General features: G+C 43.8%; 1 protein-coding gene across 4 annotated transcripts in view; it reads left to right on the top strand.

The window, feature by feature from the left end:
- Positions 1 to 14,755, top strand: part of epb41l5 (erythrocyte membrane protein band 4.1 like 5) — a 34,497-nt gene extending 19,742 nt beyond the window's left edge. Inside the window, exons 14-26 of one of the 4 annotated variants that reach the window (XM_084908125.1) lie at positions 371 to 389; positions 1,155 to 1,200; positions 1,392 to 1,510; positions 7,427 to 7,578; positions 7,942 to 8,039; positions 8,190 to 8,324; positions 8,582 to 8,649; positions 9,334 to 9,408; positions 9,922 to 10,003; positions 10,964 to 11,044; positions 11,159 to 11,221; positions 11,424 to 11,572; positions 13,162 to 14,755. In XM_084908125.1, the coding sequence (XP_084764251.1) occupies positions 371 to 389; positions 1,155 to 1,200; positions 1,392 to 1,510; positions 7,427 to 7,578; positions 7,942 to 8,039; positions 8,190 to 8,324; positions 8,582 to 8,649; positions 9,334 to 9,408; positions 9,922 to 10,003; positions 10,964 to 11,044; positions 11,159 to 11,221; positions 11,424 to 11,572; positions 13,162 to 13,231 (1,157 nt within the window). In that variant the 3' untranslated portion in view covers positions 13,232 to 14,755. Of the gene's footprint in view, positions 1 to 370; positions 390 to 1,154; positions 1,201 to 1,391; positions 1,511 to 7,426; positions 7,579 to 7,941; positions 8,040 to 8,189; positions 8,325 to 8,581; positions 8,650 to 9,282; positions 9,409 to 9,921; positions 10,004 to 10,963; positions 11,045 to 11,158; positions 11,222 to 11,423; positions 11,573 to 13,161 lie in introns of all 4 variants that reach the window. The other 3 variants (XM_084908124.1, XM_084908126.1, XM_084908127.1) reach the window with 3 other exon arrangements.
- The last annotated feature ends 6,675 nt before the right edge of the window (positions 14,756 to 21,430 follow it).

Here is a 21,430-nt window from a genome sequence, read left to right as displayed (position 1 = left end):
GGTTCGTACTGGAGGAAGGATGGAAGGAGAGGTCCTTGAAGAAAAGCTGCCCAGAGTACAGAGTAGCTCACCTCTTAGGGTGATCTTACAGAACATAAGTAACCTGCTGTAACCTCACGAGCCCCTCCCTAAACTATAACACAGGCACACCATGCACCAGTGTAAAATGCTGGACATAGCCTCGACCCTTCGTGCAGCCTACACTGTAGCTTTACTTGTATTAAACTCAAAGACGCTTCTGCAAAGAAATGAATTCAGGGTCTAAATGTTGGTTCAGCATGAACAAGAGTAAAAACAGTCATGTCTGCTGTAAACAAACAGCATTATTCATGTGGACACAGTTCTTAATGTGTTTTCTTTGCTTTTCCAGGACCGTTCAACCCACCAGAGTGAGTACAGAGATGTGTAAATGTGTTCTTGTACATTCAAGATACTTTATTTGTCTTTTTTGTGACCATTTTCACATTAATTTATGTAAATGTTATATCTTATTTATTGATTGTACGGTGGCTTTCGTTCTGAACATCCATACTGGGTCACATGATATAAATTTATCAGAGTATTTTCACTGTTTTCAGGTTAATCATCTATGATCTCGATACAGAGCCTTTTGTTACAGGGGTGTGTGTGTGTGTGTGTGTGTGTGTGTGTGTGTGTGTGGGCTAAGACGTGATGTCAGCTGTAGCTTTAAGCTGTTGTGGGGACTGAGCTGCTGAGTCAAAGCATTTATGATAAATGAGACTACATTACAGCTCATTAGACAGGTCTGCAGTGTGACTGCATTTTATTTAAAGCTGTGTCCAAGACTTGCTGTCTTAATTATGTATGAGGGTTTTCAAATTGCCTCAGGGCAGACGTTAAATTAAAACTTTGTCATAATTTAAGACAACTTTTATGTTTTCATTGTTCCAAAATGTGCTGCATGTGTCCTGGCCTGCAGGCTAGAAGCTCCACGAACAGTTTGCCACCAATGATGGTCGCTCACCCAAATTTGCAAGACTTGAAAACTTTATTCTTATTTCTTAAATGTTCTTAGCCCTTTTTGTTTTTGTCTGTCATTTCGGTTACTTGCAGTGTAAAACCAAATAACCTATATTAAGAATGCTTGAGCAGAGCTGTTTGCTCTTCAAATAAAATCAGTTTCTTTCTCTTAGGGCTCTTTCCTCAGGCAACGGAGTCAATTCCAGCAAAGACAGAAAGGTGAGGAGAAAAACTGCTGTTTGATTTCTCCACTGTTATCTGGGGAAAGAGAAGAGCAGTGAAACACAACAGGTTTAGATGTTATCACTGAGAGAACAAATGAAGTCATTTTAATATCCCCAGGTTTAATCATCCGTTCAGCCATATTTGTGGATGTGTAGCTTTAACTTGTTTGCTCTGTGCTCCTCCAGTTGACCCCCAGCAGGAGTGCATGGGCAGCCATGCCTGTGGTCAGCCCGGTCGCTGCTTCTGCCTGTGGACCGATGGAGATCGAGGCTCTGCCCAGGAGTCCTGGGGGAGAAAAAAGAAGGTTGGTGACTTCTTTTTCATTTCAACCTCTAGATCTTTAGTTTTTTGAGCTCGTCTTTCTCCCTGACGAGCATTTTAGAAAAGTGAATCAGGATTTTAAAGTTGATTCCTTATTTTTGAATGTCGGAGACGACTTACAGCTGCTCATTGCTGTATGAAAGAAAGATGCAGGAAGACACACAGCAAAAAGATTTGGGTTAAAAATAAGGGAAGGCCACTCGATTCCTTTTAAATGTTTTAACTGTTTCCTGATTGTTGATTTGATAAAAAACAGGCCATGATGCTGGCCTCATCGTGCTGCGAGTCCCTCTGTGTTAGAATAATTTTTTCATGTAAGACCGCGAGTATGGAACGACCCCGGAGTGGACAGGCAGCAGGACGTGGATGATCAGTTTTTATCTTTCTACTGTATTTTTTTAATCCCGTCATTCAGCCTCTGATGTGTAAATAATTTCAGGCTTTTTTCTGTGATTTGATCTGTTATTTATGGATTTATTTTGTGCGTGCGTGTGTGTGTGTGTGTGTGACTGAACACAAATGTGCATTTGCATGAATGTATGTAAGCATCCAGCTTTGTTATAAACCTCCCGTGTTTCCTTGTGTGTTCCAGTATGATTATGTACTGAGGATAATTGTCTGGCAGCACGCTGGTAGGTACAGTCAGACTGAACATTGACATGCTCTCGCTTTAACCAATCATTCGCTGTGCACTATCGGCTTTGAGACTGCGGCTTTGGAAATGGGTTTTCTTGCACCGAACAGACAGCAATTCGCCGCGTTTTGCTGTTTGTTCCCTTTTGATCAGCATGGAATGCAGCAAGTCGGTGCTGGGAATGGTGTCGTGATTTGGCTGCTGTGCGGGAATCGGCGATGTGATTTCAGCTTTGGATCTATTCTCTTTGATACTGTTGGTGCTTTGTAGTGTGTAGGTATCCTTGCTTTTTTTTCTTCTGATGTCATTCTGAGCATCCTGTGAACCACCAACCTCATACTGGCAAACTTTAAGGAAAGTATCAGAACCACAGCTGTGCGTGAATCGGTGTTTATTAACAGATGATCTGTCAGATATATCTTCTTATCCCCAGAAGAGACCTCGGCTTTTATACGAGGATTTTCCAGCATAAACGTGAATGTTTCTGACCCGCGTTCGGGTCAGAAACATTCACGCGCTGTTCGGATTTGCAGCTCAGGCTCAAACCATTTCTGCTTCCGGTCACGTCTGTGGTGCACTGGCTCATTTTTGGTTTTAGACTTAAACAATAATCCTGGCTCACGTCAGTGTGCTGTGTTCCTGTGAATGTGGCTTAATGAGTCATTTGTACCCTCGGCTAAAGAGATTCAGAGCAGTTTACCAATTGGTTTACCATTGTGGTAAATGATGCCCAGTTGGAAAATAACCTAATTGTCCTTTAAATTGACATAAGACATAATCTTAAATCAGGCCAAAGCATTTACATGGCCTCAGTCTGCAGACTGCAAATACCTGAAATGAGTTTATGTAATCATTTATTCATTCACTCGATTTTTCATAAAAATCTCAGCATTCCTGTTTTTACCCCTCAGCCATAAAAGGCTGATCGGGTATTGGCGTCACCCACTGGCCGGGCGGCGTGGACGCCCAAGTTTGTGAATGTGATTACTCGAGAATGAGGCGACGTAGGATTGTGATACCGTAAGCCCCTGTACTGAGGGGCTGAGGTAGAGCACCGACTGCCTCCAGTAGTTTTAGAGCTTTTAGGAAAGATTAAGTTTACGTCTGATGTTGTTTCAGCGCCACGTACGGGCCGGCGATGCTGTGTTCTTGAGGCGATGCTGTCGAGCCTTCAGGGACTTCTGCGTTCATTAAAAATGTTTCATCAGCACAAGATCTTACACCGAGATGACCTCAGTCTGTTTATAACCGACTGAGTGGACACGAGGAGGATGCTTTGACAGTGACATTGTTACATCACTAATGCTTTCGACTAATCCCCCGTGCTCTTTCCTTTCTCCTCTCCAGCTCTGCTTTCTCTCTCGCTTTGAAATCAACGGGGTTTTTGGGGTTTGCATGGACCCCACCCCTCCACCCCCCATTAACCCGCCTGATAACATGAACAGTCAACAGAGAAATAAGTTGATACCTATAACCCTGATTTTAAACTGTGATACAGACATTATAGTCTAGATTATATATAACAGGCAGAACTTCTAAAACCAAATTTATTCAGAACAACAACGCACACATAACATCGACGTTCAGCATAAAAACGCATTATTTGTAAGGATTCGAGTGTTATAAAAATCCCCAAATGCTTTATAGATGCTGACAGTTTTGATATCTTGGGCAGTTTATGTGGTGTCATCCAGATTAATTAACATGCATACATACGCTATGATCATCTCTGTAAAATGTATATAAAATAAATAAAACTAATCATCAGTGGCAGCAGATTAGAAAAGCCTTGATGTTATGGTGAGAGTGGAAACATTGGGGAGTATTTCAGGTGAGCGTAACAGCAAAAAAACAAAGTGAAATTAAAATGTGAGAAATACTAATTTATAAAATAACGACTGAAATTTCTACAAACTTTTAAAAAAAGGCGTTAATGAGCCCACGGTGACATCATCAGTGTCCCATAAAGGTTTAAAGGTTGCCCCCTCCCTGACCCTTATTCAGTCCTGTAAGCTGTTTTACTTCTCTGAACGTTATCGTGAGTGTTAGTGGATCGGTCTCAGCTCAGTCCCTTTGGAAACAATGTAACAATTTAAAAAACATAAAATGACAAATACAAATCAAATCTCTGTTGCTAAACACTGCACGCAAAACCTAAAGGTCATTGGAAGTTCACCCACTTATCATCCTGTACCATCAAGTCAGTCCCAGTTTGGACCCAAACTCCCAGGAGACCCGTCGCGGATAAAAGCTTCTGCTCAGGAATATATAAACAGTATAAACATGGATTTGACATGAGCTATCAAACATCAGCCCCTAGAGGTGCAATGCCGGGTCACCGATGCCCCAGAGACATCCAGTCACTTCACTTAAGTGTTTATGTGACAGCACATGTCACACCACACTTCAGTGCACGCTGGCAGACGTGTTGCTATAAGCTGGATGGCATACTCCTGACACTGAGAGCTCGTCACGCAAACCCGCGTCTTATTCATTTACTCAGAATGATTTATGCCCATCAGAGCAGCTGTTTTTGTGAATAAATGGTAACATATTTACACAACTTGTCACAGTTATTACACACTCTCCTACGTTCATGTTATCAGCCTCCTGCTGCCTTCTTTATTCCCTTTCTTTTCTTTTAACAATCTTCTTCTTCTGCACAATAATTGCTTTCCTCCCAGTCTCACTCTTTACTTCACCTCACACACCCTGTATCTTCACTACCTCATCACCTTCCCTTTGTCACTCTTTCACTGCCACCCTGTTGTCCTCAGGTGTCCTCTTCCCTCCATCCCCCCCGCTCTTTTTCATCAAGGTTCCCCAAACGGAGTGGGACAGATCCGACCAGCTGGCCGCCGTCTCACCAGCTGTACCGGCGCGAACTGGTCTGCACGCTAATGAATGGGAAAGGCTCAGCAGTGAAGTGACTCGCCTCGCCTAGTGCGAATGTACAGATTTGTGATTAAGTGAAGCGTTCCTCAGCAGAAGTCTAACACTACCCACATCCCCCCCTTTCCCTTCAGTCCATCTCTGCACCTCATGCCTCTGCTCCTTGACCTTTGGCTCAGTGACAGTTTTGAAAAGATAACTTCCCATTGCTCCTTTCCCTCTGCTTCCTTGGCCTCTCCTTTCTGTCCTCCTCCCCCCTCTTTTTTTTCCTCCTCCTGACCTTCATGCCAAACCTCAGGGGGGAGGCTGGCAGGCCGGGGTGAGATGGTATCAGGCTCAGTTTTATGAATTCAATTCCAGTCTTGACTCTGTGAGGAAACAGCAGGTCACAGAGGTTCTGGGGGATTTAGGCCGGCCCTCTTCTGCTCCTTTCCCCCCCTCAGTCTCAGAAACAATTTCCTGTGTTTGCAATATTTCACACACTACTGCTGTGTTTAAATTCAGTTAAACATTTTTATAAATGAAATTAATTAGATTTTTTTTTAAAGTGAATCTGTTCTTGCATTTCTGCTGCTCTGTTTAAAAGGGAGTTGGATAAGAGGGTGGGTGTCGTTCATCTGTAGGCAGATTAGTCTGAAAGGGTTTTAGCTGTAGGTGAAAAATGAAGCTAACGGTTCACCATGTCTATTTCCAAATAATGTCTGGATTAGTTCAATTCTGTTTGAAGGTTTTATTGTTGTCTAATCATATTTTATGTTGAGCTTCTGTGAAAGCTTCTGAAATGAACCTGATGCTGCCTCCCAATTCGACTTCTAGCAAGAGATCGAGCTAGAATAATGCATTGAAACGTGCTGCAGTACAGTAACGTCTACCTGCGAGCATGCCACAGTTAAGTAGCTGAATAATCACGTAAATAATTCAAATGCACTGATCTTACATGGTAATTACACTGTTTATTGCACATCTCAACCAAATGAAGATAAATATGTAATATTACGTACTTAATTGTTTACAACATGACCAAAGCGTTTGTCTTCAGAAACTGTGTTCGATTTTAAATCAAAGCAGGATAGTTTTAAATAAAGTTAGTTGTATTTCAGATCAGTCTTATTTTGAAATGATGAAATCAGAAAAGGCTCCAACTTTGGATGTTTGTTAGAATTATTTTATTTAACACGGTCACAGCTTTTGTCATTCTATGTTCAATTGTTTTAAGCCAATTAAAAAAGCTAATAAATACACATTGGAAGTAAGTCGTACATTTAAGTTCTCACCTTTGCTTTGGAATATAGTGCAAAGAATATTTTATTGTCTGTAATGTGATAAAGTTTGTTTTCGGTTTGGAACAAATCAACTTGTCATCACCCAAAAAGATGCTCATTGTAAGTCTTCGGCCCAGTTTGATACTTTTACATTTGTCACGCTGTAATATTCAGTCAAATCCTGATGATTGTACCGGGTTACTGGATTACGATGTAGGATTTTTCTGTGATCTTGTATCGGATAAACGTGTGCAAACAGATATTTAAAAACGCTGCTCCCGTTGTGGACGACTGAATAAAGACTACGGAGTAACCGGTTGCCGGTTTCGTAGTTCCAGTCGGTGTGCGTCTCCTCGGTGGTACATGCATCTGTCATACTTGCCTTCGTGTCTTATTCCCGCACGACGGCTCGATTCTCCTCACGGTGGATCTTTTAACATATTTATTGGATTTTTGAGCCCACGTACAAAGAATCGCACTTTTCTTCACATCTTTTTGTGTGTTGTTCTTTAACCCCTGTACTCTCCAGGCAGTATGTTGTAATATACAACATTTGTTATGTTTCGCTGTGTCTTCAGGCTACAGAAATATGAGGTAATTACCGAGCTGCTGGAAGAGCTTCTGCTAAGATCCGTGTGTCAAATGTTCTGCTTCAAGCACCTCTAATTCTGAGAATATTACACCGCATTATTTCCTGCTAAAGTTATTTTGCGGGCAGTGTTTTTACCTCCGGAGACATCTTTGCATTTTTCCCCTGCGTGGACTCAAACGTGGTTGTAAAATACAATCGTTTTATCACATGTCGGTTAAAGACTATGGATTACAAGTACAAGTACTTTATGCTTTTCTTTTGGTTTTAGTAATAATTATTTGACATATTATTGGATGTTGGTGTGTTACTCTTAAACACCTTCTGCTGTATCAGCGCGGATCAGTTCTGTCATCACTGCAGAGTCCGTACATACGTTGTCGAGGTAAGCTGTATGAATCGCAATCCTTTTCTTCCAGTTTGTGTTAAAAACCCATAAAACAGCCTCTATTCTCTGTTTTCTCTTTAAATGTATTTACCATCCACAACTCAGGCTTGCTTTCTCTTCTTGTATGTCTCTAGTTTGCCAGTGGTTGCTGACCTAATGGAGACGTGCGTCGACGATGTCCTCAGAGCTCCTGTTGTCCCTGCAGTCACAGCTATCGAGGAGCCCGTACAAGCCGCTGCCTATGCCGGTGCTAGCGTCCCTGCAGAAGATGCGCTGAGTCTCGCTGGTAAGGCTGCATCGAACTGGCCAATATTTAAAAACTTGCCTTAGAAGCCAGGCTTTAAAGAAAACTGCTGTAAAACAATAAGTGTCTGTTTTAAGAGACTGACATAACTGCAGTTTTTGACTCTTTGGCCTCATTTTTCACCGTGACGGCTGCCGCCTGGTGCGACCTTACTGACTGTTGATTCGCTTATATTTTTCTGTTAATGCCAGCAATAGTTACACTCAACCAACACCGTTATGAAAAAGACCCAGAGCTGACTGTTAATAAACATCAGTGTCCTGAGACGAGACGATCACAACTATATAAATAAAGCGAAGATAACTCTGTTTGTTTGTCTTTCTGTGTTTATGTGCGACGACTCAGAAGCAGCAGCTCGTCTGAAGCAGCTGGAGTTGGAGAGCAGTCCGCTTCTCGCTGCGCCGAGAAATAACATGAACGTCAACGTGGCCATGAACAACCAGGCGAGTGTTTGTGTTATTTCCTCTAAAATCAGACTCTGCTTGCTTTGATGGAGACCAGCAGCACTTCTGTGTAGTTCACTGGCAGTTCAGCATAAACAAACACATGTGCGGCACAGCGTGATGAAGCCTCTGTGACATCTGACCCAACAGGACGATGTGGTGAAGCTCGCAGAGAAGTGCGGGCTGAACAGTGCGGGCAGCAGTCCATGCGTGACTCCGCTGCGCACCCCGGAGGATCTGAAGAGTAACATCCTGAAGGCTCAAGCCGAGGCGGCCGCTCTCAAGGTGCGCAACAGACCGGGGGGTGAAAAAGCGGACAAAGAGGGCGAGGAGACGGAGGAGAGAGCCCTCCGATGTACTCTGATTCTGTTTATCCGTCAGAGTGAAAGCCTCATCAGCTGACTCAGCTGAGCAGTCTTTAGCTAAGCCTTCAGTATTTTGTAGCCTTTTGTTTTTAAACACATTTAAATCAAAACAGCTAAAGTGACGTTTTGACTCGTGTGTGAGCCCTCTCCTCATAAACGCCTGTTTGCTGTGTGCAGGGGGCTTTGGAGGACCACGCTGTGATGCTCGGAGATAAAAACTGTAACCTGCAGGAGGCTTCTGCGAGGTACGTTTTCACTCACCTGCACTTTCAGGAATATGATAACTTCTTATGTTCAGCTTCAGAATAAAAGAAAATAGAATCACTTTTCCACTCAGTCTGTTATTTAACCCTTTAGGATCTTTGCATTAAGCAGCTCTTCAGAGCGCACCGTGCTATCAGCACAGGGCACACTGTCACCGCGCCGCATTGTCTTGAAACTCGGCCTTCATTCCTTCATCTTACTGAGTCATGCCAACTGTCAGTGCTTCATCCCAGCCAATCACAGCGCTCGCTGCTGCTCGAGCTGATTAACCTCTTGAATATTTATAAGGATTATTAGCATAGCTCACAACGTTACGTCAGCCGCAGCTCGGCAGCGCTCCACAGAATGACAAACGAGTCCACGACCCCGGCTCGTAACCGAAGCAGCGAGCGACTCACGCTGGAGAATAAACAACGTTGGATTTGGCAGATTCTGTTGTTGACGGTTTTAGCAAATGTTTCCCGTTTGCATGTTGTTCTAAAAGCATTTCTACTGAAACTCATAATAATGAAACCTGTTTAAAAGTAATTTTGTTTACTCATGTAGTCTTTCTGTGGTAACCACAGTGAATGTTTTATGCAGGAATAAGCGTTACGTGTGTGTCTCTCTGCCAGGTTGAAGGTGCGTTCTGGGCGAATGGGCAGTAACTCGTCTCTTTGTGTTAGCAGCCGCCCTGACGTCCAGGACACCTGGGACCTGCTGAAGCCACCATCCTCCCTGGTCTCATCTGCAGGCGCCAGGTGAGCCTTTGTTTAGAAAAACAAAACATTACTGTGGTTTGTACTCCGTTGCATCAGATCTCTCACACGTTATAGTTAAGGCCTTGACAAAGACCAGTGACAAAGTGTCCTGGCTTTGTAGGTTGATTGAAGTTAAGGTAAAGAGTTTGATTTTTCATAGTGAAACATAGTGCAGTGAAACATTAATGGGGCAGATTAAAGTCCTTATAGTCTTTGCTGACATCTGCTGGTGTGTTTGAGTAATGCATTCGTGCATGTGTGTGTCTGTGTGTCGGCCCGGGTGTGTTAAATCACATGACTTGAGTTCTGCCTGGATACTGCTGCCGTCTCTGCAGAGAGTGACACGTAAAAGCAGACGCACAGTTAGCTGTGCTGTGTGAGTTTGTGCTCTTAACATTTGAGTTTAAAAGTGGCAAAACTGTCTTTGGTGGTTTTGGTGACTCACAGTGTTAAAAGTTGTTAAAAGTACGCGGTCACATGCTTGTGTGATACCATTTCTTCTCCTGTTTTCAGCGCTGAGAGATTGGCTGAAGATTTAAAAGCTTCTGTTCCCAAAAAGTCCTCCGAGTCGACCAGTGACGCCCCGGCACCAAAGGTAACGTGACTGCGCGCTCACAGGTAATGACTGCTGTTGTGCTTTACACTCACCAGCCACTTCTTTAGGCACAGCTTGCTAGTATCAGACTGGGGGATTTGAGTTCAGTGAACTCGTCATCAGGTCCATGAAGTCAGTCTGAAACTTTTGTGGTGTTGTGTGTTGTCCTGCTGACACGCTGTGGTCATGTGGGGATGGACACGGTCAGCAGCAATACTCGGGTAGGCTTAAACGGTGCTCAGCTCATACTGAGCCCCCACCATCACAACCAACAGCCTGAACGTGTTGGATGCACCAAATTCTGATCCTACCATCTAAATATCATAAATGGAAACCTGCCAGACCAGGCAAGCTACATTTAGCATATGTAGCCTGAGTTTGCTGTTCTTAGCTGACTAGCATGGCACCCCCATTCTGCTTCAGGCTTTAATCTGCTGTGTTCAGAGACGTTCTTCTGCATAAACCCTGCAAATGGCTGTGTGGGAAAAATGTCAGCAGTTTCTGAAATACTCAGACGACAACCTCAGCAACCACGCTACGTTCAGAGTCACTTACATCACCTCCCGATGCTCATTTTGAACCTCAGCAGGTCGTCTTTCTCATCTACATGCCCAAATGCATAAAGTTGCTGCCATCTGATTGGCTCATTAGATATTTTCATTAACAAGCAGGTGAGGTGGGTTGTGAGTGCATATTGATTACTCGGTAAAAGTAGGTTCAGTCTTCAGTGTGATGTAATTGGTAACAATAGCAGGTCGTCCACTTGATCCCGGACTGCTCCAGTCTGATGCCAAAGTATCCTTGAGCAAGAAACTGAACCGAGTTGTTGCGTGAGTAGAGTTTATTTACCCTTTAATCTGTGCCTACGCAGCCCGGTGTTTGCGTGTGACTAACACAGGAAGTAGACGGTTTCTTTAGTGCCTGCGTGTGCTAATAAAGAGTGTTTGCATCACGCTGCAGGTTAAAGCAGAGGAGGTCGACCTGCAAAGCGCCGCCCCACTTTCTGACAACCTTATTGACTTCACTGATCCAACTCCTGTGGTAAGAATTACTGCACTGTGTCCTGAATAATCTGCAGTGAAACTCCCACTGCATGTGTGTGGGTTACAGTAGACCTTTAGCATGGATGCTAACATTCTTCTGACGTTGTTGTAGCTCCCACCGGTGCAGCCGACCAAACCTCTCATCACACCGCGCTGGATCGTCCCCACAACCGCTGTGAGTTTATCACTTTTTAAAAGTTCACCTGTTTATGTTTTTTCCAGGTTTGGCTGTGAGATGTTAAAAATGTTTTAGAAGCTGTTTTAACCACGAGGCTTTGGACTTCTCTGCACTTCCATAGTCGCTGTGCAGTTTGGCTAATGTAGAGGCGCTGTAGACACTGACCTCCGACCTTCTCCCTCATCCCCTTCTCACGCAGCCTCCCGGCGCCTTTACTAACGGCCTGCTCGACCTTGACCCCCCACCTAAGGTCAACCCTCTTCTCCCTTCAGATGGGGGAGCATCCCTCACCTCAGCCCTCCCTCACCTCACTCACACACGTAACGCCATCTCCACCCTCTCCACCAGGTAAAAGTGTTTGCCTTTTGAACACAAAGTTTGTTTTTTACATCGCAGCCGTCGCTGAAGAGCACGAAACGTCTCCTCCTCACTTCACTGAGCCTGAAGTTTCAGAAGAGAACATCCCTGAGAGTTTAACATGAATCGTTAAGAGCATTTTGTTTGTGGAGGAAGAGACAGCAAAGCAAATGACAGTTGTGTTTTTCAGGTCCTTTATGCACAGCTTTTTCTTATTTTGTTTGTGAATGAATCAGTATTAAACAATCAGAAATGAAAAACAATACTGAACAGCAGAACTTTAACACATGCTTGAGCTGAAAAGCAGGTGTTTCAGTGACAGCAAGTCAGAACATCACAAATCAAACGCACCACATTCTGTGAGGATCTCTGAGTTCAAGCAGACGTCTCATTCACGCCTCAGTTCTTCAAAAGTTGTGATTAGAAGAGTCTGAAGGATGCGACTCTTTGACCTCGTAATGTGACGGTGTGTCTGGTTCTTTTATGTTTTCCTTACATCGATTTTTAAACTCACACGGTGATCACCGAACTGAGCTCAAGATCACATTTGTGATTTGTCACCTGTAAATAGTGATGGAGCTGGTTTCACTTTGTCAGACTATAAAAACACGGGTGGACGTTTTAGCGTTTTCATGCAGGTCTAATGAGAAATTTATTGAAAAATAAAAGCTGCAGTCAGAAAAACCCACAGAAGGCAAATATACGGAAGAGGATTAGTGCCACCGAAAATTCTGTTGCAGAATTCTGAGAAAAAGTCAGAATTCTGACTTCAATTCTGGAAACGAAGAAGGAAAAAAGACGTTTTTTCCAGTTTTTTCCATACAAATACAACAAGGACGAGTGATTTTTATTTTTTCTTTCTTTTGTTTTGTGTGTACAGTAGCTTAAATATATGTATTGGAGCCTTGCATTTTGTTTTCCATACAGTAAGTCATTTCTGATTCATAGGTTTATACATACAGGTTTGAGCCCCGGCTTGGACAGTCTCGGTCGTTGTGTCCTTGGGCGAGACACTTCACCCGTTACCTACTGGTGGTGGTCAGAGGGCCCGGTGGCGCCAGTGTCCGGCAGCCTCGCCTCTGTCAGTGCGCCCCGGGGTGGCTGTGGCTACATTGTAGCTGCCATCACCAGTGTGTGAATGTGTGGATGACTGGATGTGTAAAGCGCTTTGGGGTCCTTAGGGACGAGTAAAGCGCTGCACAAATACATTTACCATCAAATCTGGGCTTTCAATGTCACTTTATTTTTCCAGTGTTTCGGAGCTCCTACGAGGTCGTAAGTGTGAGATATGGATGGTTTATAGAAGCCTGACTGCTAACCATGTGACCTTAACTTCTCGGCCATTTTGGACACACAACAAATTCAGTGCATAACATTTTATTTTACTGTTGATCGAACGAGGTAAAATTATAAAGCTATTATTAAGTTGTCGCAGGTTGTCAGACTGTGGCTCGTTCGCAATTTAGCAATTTTTTGATTTTTTTTTCAAACTTACGACTCATAAAACTGGTTCCTGCACACAAACGTTTTTTCTTTTCAGGCAGTGATTTTTACCGTCTCTTCCGCTCCTTCGTCCACAGCACTGTGGCTCAGCCGCCAGCCTCAGAGGATGGAGCCAAACCCAGAGGTCTCTTGACCACTGAGCTCTGATGAAGAAACGAGCAGCCGCCATCACGCTCTTCATCTTCCCGCCTGGTTTCCCGCTTCACCCGCTCACCCACCCGCACGCAGGCCGTCTGAAAACGCAAAAGAAGAGGCAGCTTGCAAACCGCCGCGACCACAACCGTAGCTACACAGACCAGCAATATGAAGTACTTTTTTTTTTAATGATCTCATGGCGTCGAGCTTAGTCTTTGTAAAATGGTGTATGCAAACATTTTAGCCTCAGTATTAAGAAAACCTTATTTTTAATCTCCTGTTTGTGCACCACGTTAGTAACCTGCCATTACCGAGTCCATCCAGTCACCCAAAGCGCTCTCGGCAGCATCACTGCCTGCTTTGAGACTCTGGTGGAAGGTCTCGCCCTGGTTCTGAGTTTAAGCACCGGCAGTGCAAACCGCTGGATCTCTGAGCTTTCCTCTGTGTGAAGCTGCTGAACGACACTGGATGATGGACGCACGAGATATAAGCTTGAAGTGTTCGAATATAAGAGATCACGCAGTGCAACGCGTTTAAACCCGCTAACGCTACATGATGTAGCCACTGGATCTGGAAACGTCACTGGATTAACTTCAAACACTGGACCTTCAGCTGATTTTTATTTTTTCCCACATTAGATGATGATGATGATGATGATTTTAGTTTTTCAGCTAATTTTTTTATGGTCCTGTTCCTGCTCTTTGTAGCTGTCGATGCTTTTAAATGCCCCCACCACCATCATGAGGACTTCCTGTTTTGATTCCGATCACATCTTATAATGTAAATTTTAATCCACACTTTTACCCCACTCTCATTCCTGCTCACTCATCATTAAACTTTTAGCTCCTGTGATCGCTGGACTGCGTGGTGGGAGATGTGTCCGGGTATCTGACTGGATTGGACTCTCCAACATGTCGTAGCTGTTACTTTGCCTTATGCACATGAATGTGCTCTACGTGTCTGATGGGAAAATGCTGGAGATGCCACTCGTACGTCATCTTTGCTGGAATCGTTTAACCTGTGAAATATCCTGAAAGCTGATTTTGTGTGAGAGCAAGGTGAGGCCTACGTCTGCACCGTGGGAGTTATTAAATATCTTACTTTGACCCTTGAATGGTAGAGTTGTAGTATCTCACTGTTACTGTAATCACCACGTCTGGCCACTCACTCAGGTTGTGGCTCTGTAGTACTTCTCATTATGTCTTCAACAAGGGAAGCCGGCTGTTCTTCGATGTCGTCTTAGCGGTGTTTATGCCACAGCTCAGTGTAATTGTTCAGATATTACATGTTGTAGCATACAGGTTTAACGTTTTCACTGTAACTGCTTCAGCTGCTGTTGATATGAAGTAGACGTATATTTTTTAAGACTACCTTGGCAGTATAGTTACTACTCTGAGGAGACTTGAGGTGTTTTCTAATTACAGAGGAAGTATTACAGATCAGACTGGAAAAAGCAGACTGTGAAGTCTCATTTTTATATAAACTCGTATTTTTCTGGAACACCTGATCATGATTCAGTAAAGTTTTGCCACAGTAGGAGTCGTTGTTTCTCATTCATTTTAAAACTGCGGTGAGTGTAATAATCACATTACACGCCTATGTTCCTTTTGAAATACACTTATTATGTAATTCTTTTCCTACTTTTTACTTTTACTCCCTGCATGTTTAAACAAATATCTAATTCCTGCACATTACATTTTCAAAACTCGTTACTTTTGCTTTAACGTTGTTGTGCCAAGATCCTCCTGTAAGTTCACCGTTTAAAGAGCGAAAACCTCCAAAGTTTCAGGAGTAATAAGTCATTATAAGAACTAAAAATCAAGAACGTGGGACTGTTTGTTTGTGATTTTGAGCCCAGTGCGTGCTCCCAATGCAGGGGAAACGTGTTCTGTTGGGGAGACCTACCTTGGCACAAAAGTCCAGCTGCTTAATTCGCAGGGAGGGAAAAGAAAGAGAGCGAACTCCACTCAGAGATGGAGACAGATGGGACAGGAGGGGAAGAAGAGAGCTTAGACTTAAAGGTAAGGGCTGCTCATTTAAAGCTCACATGTAAATCCTCGTGTTTGTAAATCACATATTGGGTCTGAACATGTCACATTATGTGTCTTCATATTGTTAAACATGCTGCTAAACAAACTGAGGCAGACTGACTGTGTTATTTAAGGGCTGCATGAAAATCCTCTGCTGGTTAGTGCAGAATAAGCAGGTTAGTTTGATGCACAGTGATGGGTTTAAAGAACAGTTCAGTTGGCTTTAAATGACACGAGAAACATCCCCCATGAGCTGCTTTTACTTTGAGTTGAGGCCCACCACACAAGTCAGAAGGTTCCCCAACCAGAAGTTCTGGATCAACAGTCATGTGCGACACATGCTGTGTACTCGGTCTCTGGCATTTAGATCAGGCAATGAGACGGAGTACAAAGCTGTGAAGTGTGTGAGGAAAGCCATCACAGCGGCTAAGAGGCAGTACAGAGAGAAGCTGGATGGCTTCTATTCTTCTGCTGACCCCAGGCGGATGTTGCAACGCCTGCAGCACATCAGAGTATTGGGCCACCATCAGCTCTACAGGCGGTCGTCTGGATGATCTCAATGCATTCTACACCCACTTCGAGACCTCCCATACCCTCCAGATCACCCGGACCTGCCAGACCCCCCAGATCACCCACTCCCGCCAGCGGTCACACCAGACCAGGTGCACAAAGCCCTGAGGAGGATCAAGCCCCGCAAGGCAGCAGGACCAGACAGCATCCCGGGACGGGCTCTTAAAGCATGTGCCAATGAGCTGGCGGAGGTTCTTACCTCCATCTTCAACCTCTCCCTCAGCCAGAGCACTGTCCCCACATGCTTCAAGACCACAACCATCATCCCTCTCCTCAAGAAAAGCCCAGCCACCTGCCTGAACGACTATAGACCAGTTGCACTCCAATCATTGCAAAGTGCTTTGAGAGCGTGGTGCTGGCCTACATCCAGAGCAACATCACAGACACTCTGGACCCCTGCAGTATGCCTACTGTCCAATAGGTCCACGTCAGACACCATCACTGCTGCCCTTCGCTATTCCCTCTCCCACCTGGAAAACAAAGACTCGTACATCAGGGTACTTTTTGTTGATTACAGCTCCGCTTTCAATGCTGTCATCCCACACAAACTCACTCACTAGCTGGCAACACTCGGCCTGCACCCCACCCTGAAATTTGGTACGTCGGCCAAGATCCTCAGCAGTTTCTACAGCTGCATTATGGAGAGCACCCTGACCAGCTGCATCACTGCATGGTACGGCAGCACTAACGCCTGCAGAGAGTAACTGCGGAGAAGATCATCAGGACTCCGCTGCCCTCTCTGCAGAGCATCTACCATCGCAGAGTCCAGAGGAGAGCTGCCTCCATCCTCAAAGACCCCACACACCCCCAACACGGACTGTCCACACTTCTGCCCTCGGGGCGGAGGTTCAGACATCCCGACTCAACAACTCCTTCTTCCCCGCTGCCATCAGACTCTTGAACAGCTGACCCATTTTGAACAGTAATAATAATTTTTTTTGGAACATCAGGTCATCTTACATATCAAGCCAGCATATTAAGCTATAGCTCTTTTGCACACATCTGCACACATCTTTTACTGGAGTATTTGTACTTCTAAAGTACATAATGTCTGTACTTTTGCCACCTCTGCTCATTTGTCTCCTTTCCAGTAAAATACCCAGAATTTAGGCACCACTTAAAATTACTTACATATTAATTATACTTTACGTGAACGTATGTATTCTAGTTCTTTTTGTTTCCTGTAAAAACCCGACTCCCTACCCTCGTATTCTAGTCTACCTACCTTTAAGTATTTGTAGTAAAATATAATTGCGCTGAAATTGCATGTTATTAGAGGGGAATTACGTTTGTACCGACTGTCACAATAACTATTTAATAAAGTCCACTAGTCAAATGGCAAAGTTGACGTAGGTGAGTGAAGCGGTCAGTTTCATAACCAGAGCTGCAACAGCGGAGTCAGTAATGTAGTTCATGTTTTCTACCACTAGATGGCAGACGAGTACCGTTGTTACTCTCGATGCAGTCCAGCGTTGAGCAGAGCTCCACCTTCCATCACTTCACAGATGGCTTCATGCAGAACTGCAAATATCAAACTCATGAAGTCATTAAAGAGCTGAGCCTGCATTTGAGTCCTCGTCTCTGAGCGTGAACAAGGCAAAAGAAAAAAGACGGCATCCTGGCACATAATGATCTATTTCAGCCATCATTTACAGTCTGAAATGACAGCCATGGCACGCAAAGCACCGACTTCAGCTTATAACACTGAAACCTTTATTTAGTATACTTTAAACGAAATAACTTGGTTACTTGTACCTGTTCATCTACCTATTCATGCAAATATCAAATAGGCCAATTGCGGGGCAGGCTCTCGATGCATTTCAGCATGTAGACATGACCAGGAAGACCTGCTGAACTCCAAACCGAGCATCAGAATAAGGAGGAAAGCTGAATTTGGACGAGGCGTGGTGGTTGCTGGTCTGTTTTTGAGAAACTGCGGATCTCTTGGCGTTTTTCAACACAACCATCGCTATAGTTTAGTTTCTAATAAGCACTCATTACGATCAAGGTATGCCAAAGAGGTCGAGTCTTGAGGCAGCCTGGTCTGATGAGTCTCTGCCTTTTCTGCTGAGGGCTTACTTTGTCTTTAAAAGTCGATGTTTTCTCCTCTTTTCTCCTCTTTCAGAGTCTTAACACAGGCCAGTAGGTCCAGTAGTAGCAGAGGGTGGACCTGTTGACTGCACTTCACTACTGTTAACCTCTAGGGCGCAGTGTAGCTCCAACAAAGATCCAGGGAACTCGGTGGTTTTAAAATGGTAATAAAAATATTTAAAGAATCTGAACAGAGTGATCAGAGACTGAAACTGGGATTCCGGTGGATCTCGCCCCCTGGATATACTCTGCCATGTCTATAAATCACATCTCCGTGTTCAAGAATAGTGTTTGATTTGCTGTTAATCAGATTTCATATGAGTGATGTCTGTATGAGGAACACAGGAGTCATTTGTGACAGTGTGCTTGTATCAGAGGAGTGTGCACATGTAAGTAATGCTCACAATGAGCTCCTTTCCCCCCCCCCTAGAAGCAGAAGTCGTCCCTTTTTGATGAAGTGGTGCATCATCTCTCCAGTTGCTTCATTATCAGAAACAAAACATCAACATCCTTCAAGGCACCATAAACAAGCTGCAGCGTGCTTATTCTGGAGCAGTGCTCGGTGGCTTTAGCCAAACATTTAATGCAAAGTAAAATAAAAATGAACTGCGTCGCAGTAAAAGTCTTCAGCGAGTGTTAAAATGAAAGCAGAGCTGCTGATATTTGCGAATAGCCATATTGGTTTACGTTAGTGACTGGTCTGGCTGCAGAGCAACACATAGTTGGATCATTATGAAGAGGCAGAGCGGCCTACAGCTCAATAACTCAGCCAGGACTGCTCCCCTCAGCAGATGGGCCGACTTTCCACACCTTCCAAATGAATAATTGATTACGTACACGGACCTTATGCCAGGTCATGATTGCTTAAGCATGCTCAAAGCTCTGGGTTGATTCATGGACTTTTGGCTAACAGCCCGTGCCCTGATGTCACCAAGCAGACATTACATGGCTTCTCTTAAATTTTAATGGTCTTTGAGGCTGGCTATCAGAACTGTTGGGTGAATACCAAATGCATTTATAAACTCAGCCTTGTTTAGAGTTTGGGTTTTGGTCTGATAAGGATGTGTTAAACCCAGGTTTAGAGGACATAACTGCATAGTTCTTCACAAAAAATAACCAAAAAAGTAAAATGTCAGGTGTTTGTTATAGTAAGTTATTTGTTATTCACTTCCACAAGAAGAGGTGTTAGAAAGAGGAAGTGATTTATGACAGAAAGAGGCTCCAAAATGTGACCTGTCACTTTTTTCTTTTAATATCAACACTTCGTGGAAGCTACTTTGGATTTTTATATATATATTTTAGTTTTCTGATGGCTGTTTGAAGACGGAGCAACAACATCTGTTCAAATCTTAAGCTTAACACGAACATCTGACTCATGTCAAAAAAATATGATTATAAGATCGAGCATCACGAGTCGTCGGCAGTGGCTGACGCGCCGAAAGAAATGAAAACCAAGAGAAACTCGCCATCCCGGGTATTTCTCAGACACTTGTAAACCAATATTGGACAAATTTATGAAACTGTATTTGTCAAAATCTTCACAGAGGACGAGATTTTCAACATAACCTTTCATATTATTTTTATTTGCACACTTTAGAATTATGTTTGTGTTTGTATGTGCGCAGATTAACATGTATATCAGGATAATGTTTGTCACTATCCCTTTTCTTTTCATTTGACTGCATCTCATTAACCAACTGTCTCTCCTGTCATTTACAGCCTGTCCTGTTATTTTGTAAGCCTTTGTCTTAAGCTATTGTTTCTTTGTTAAAAATGTTTAAAAAAAGACTTGAGAAGAAGAACTGTTGATGTTCACAAAGGAGGAGATGGATGTACAAGTAATCACAGAGTTTCCAAGTATCAAGAACTGGAGTGAGAAGACTCATCAGTCACACAGTGCAAAACAAGCCTGGCACAGGTCGGAGCAAAAGGTTTCAAAAACTGGAAAGAAACCTGGACCCCAACAACCCAAAACAACTGCCAAGTCACTCAAAGAAGCCCAACACTAGAACGCTGCACAGACTGGACTACGAGGCTGCAGACCAAGAAAAACTCCACTTCTGCAGAAGAGACACCTTCAAGCCACCCTGTAGCATGCTGAGGACAACCTGGAGAAAGATGATGCAGACTGGAAGAAGATGACATGAAACCAGAGCTCTTTGGCCACAGAAAGAAGGGAGAGGCATACAGCCCAAAGCCACTGTCCCCACGGTGAAGCACGGTGGTGGCAGTATTATGTGTCTGGACCTGGGAATCCCGACGAGGTGGAAAGAAGACGTGAAGATTTTAAAAGAAAACCTCAAGCAGTCAACAGAAAAATCAGTCGACCCAAAACATACGTGAAGAACGACCTCAAGAAACCAAAGTGAAGCTGACCGACTCTCCTGCTACAGAGTCGGTAACATCCTGACTAGAATCCCACTCAAAACCTGAAGTGAACTGAAGACCAAGGTCCATGCTGGAAACCATCAAATCTGGAGGAGCGCGAGATTCTCCGAAGAAGACTGAGCCGGGATTCCTCAGGAGACGCATGCGAGACGTGTTGGAAACTACAGCAGTCGACTGCAGCTGTTAGCATCACTCGACTAATAATTTTGAGCCCTGAAGTTTTTGTGAAATTATTTTGTTTCTGTGTGTAAAGTAAAATTATGTAAGCATCCAAAATAAAACCAGGATTTGGGGGAAAGCTGTAACAAAAATTCCGACTCTGTTTACCAACACTTGGGAAATACTTTTTATGAAATTTGAAATTGAATTTTCACAGGGGGGCTAATAACTCTGTCCTCATCTGCACATGCTGATGAGCCCCCTGCCTGATATTGTGCAGATCTGCCTCATGCCTCTGACCCGTCAGGGCACAGACTCAGGGCCTCTGGCAACACAAGTTCTCAAACAGAGCCTCATGGATTGTAACTATCGATTGATTAAATGGGGAGATTGGAGGCTGGACAACACCTTTGGGCTTTTTGCCATCTTCTTTCAAACTAATCCATAAAAGTTTTTGCAACGTCTTGTGTCACGAGACAAGGTGGCCAGCAGCTCAGCCATCGATGGGTGGTTGTGCAAGGTCCATAGCAATGTTTCTGCTGTCTGTTACATGTCCCAGTAAGATCCAGGTAAGATTTCACAACAGAGATTCAGTCACACTGGGAGTGTTTTCAATGGTGTGGCTCAAAGAGAAACAGGAAAAAGTTTATGGATTCATGGATGGAGTGGCAGCTCTCCACCATTTCATTTAAACTTCCTCTCCAAGCAAACCTGAGTTGTGTCCATAGAGTTTGAGAGACAAAAAGGATGTTTTTCAGAGATGTAAAATCAAATGTTTCTAATCAGATCTGCACCTCACAGGCTTTATTTGTTTTGCAAATTAAAACATACTTTCATTTGCTTGGTGCAATCCAGATGCTGATGAAATGTCCTCTATTCCTGGCCCCACATCTGTCTGCGTGGCTTTCTTTCTTGTGATTGTCAGATCCTGATGAAGTTTCCTGTTTCTGCAGAATAAACTGACCTTGGCGGG

Source organism: Perissodus microlepis, chromosome 16 (assembly GCF_051167445.1).
Source record: "Perissodus microlepis isolate ML-2025 ecotype Zambia chromosome 16, ASM5116744v1, whole genome shotgun sequence".
In the NCBI taxonomy this organism is placed as follows: Eukaryota; Metazoa; Chordata; class Actinopteri; order Cichliformes; family Cichlidae; genus Perissodus; species Perissodus microlepis.
The sequence above is the reverse complement of the archived record's forward strand: the minus strand, read 5'-3'. Positions and strand labels throughout refer to the sequence as shown.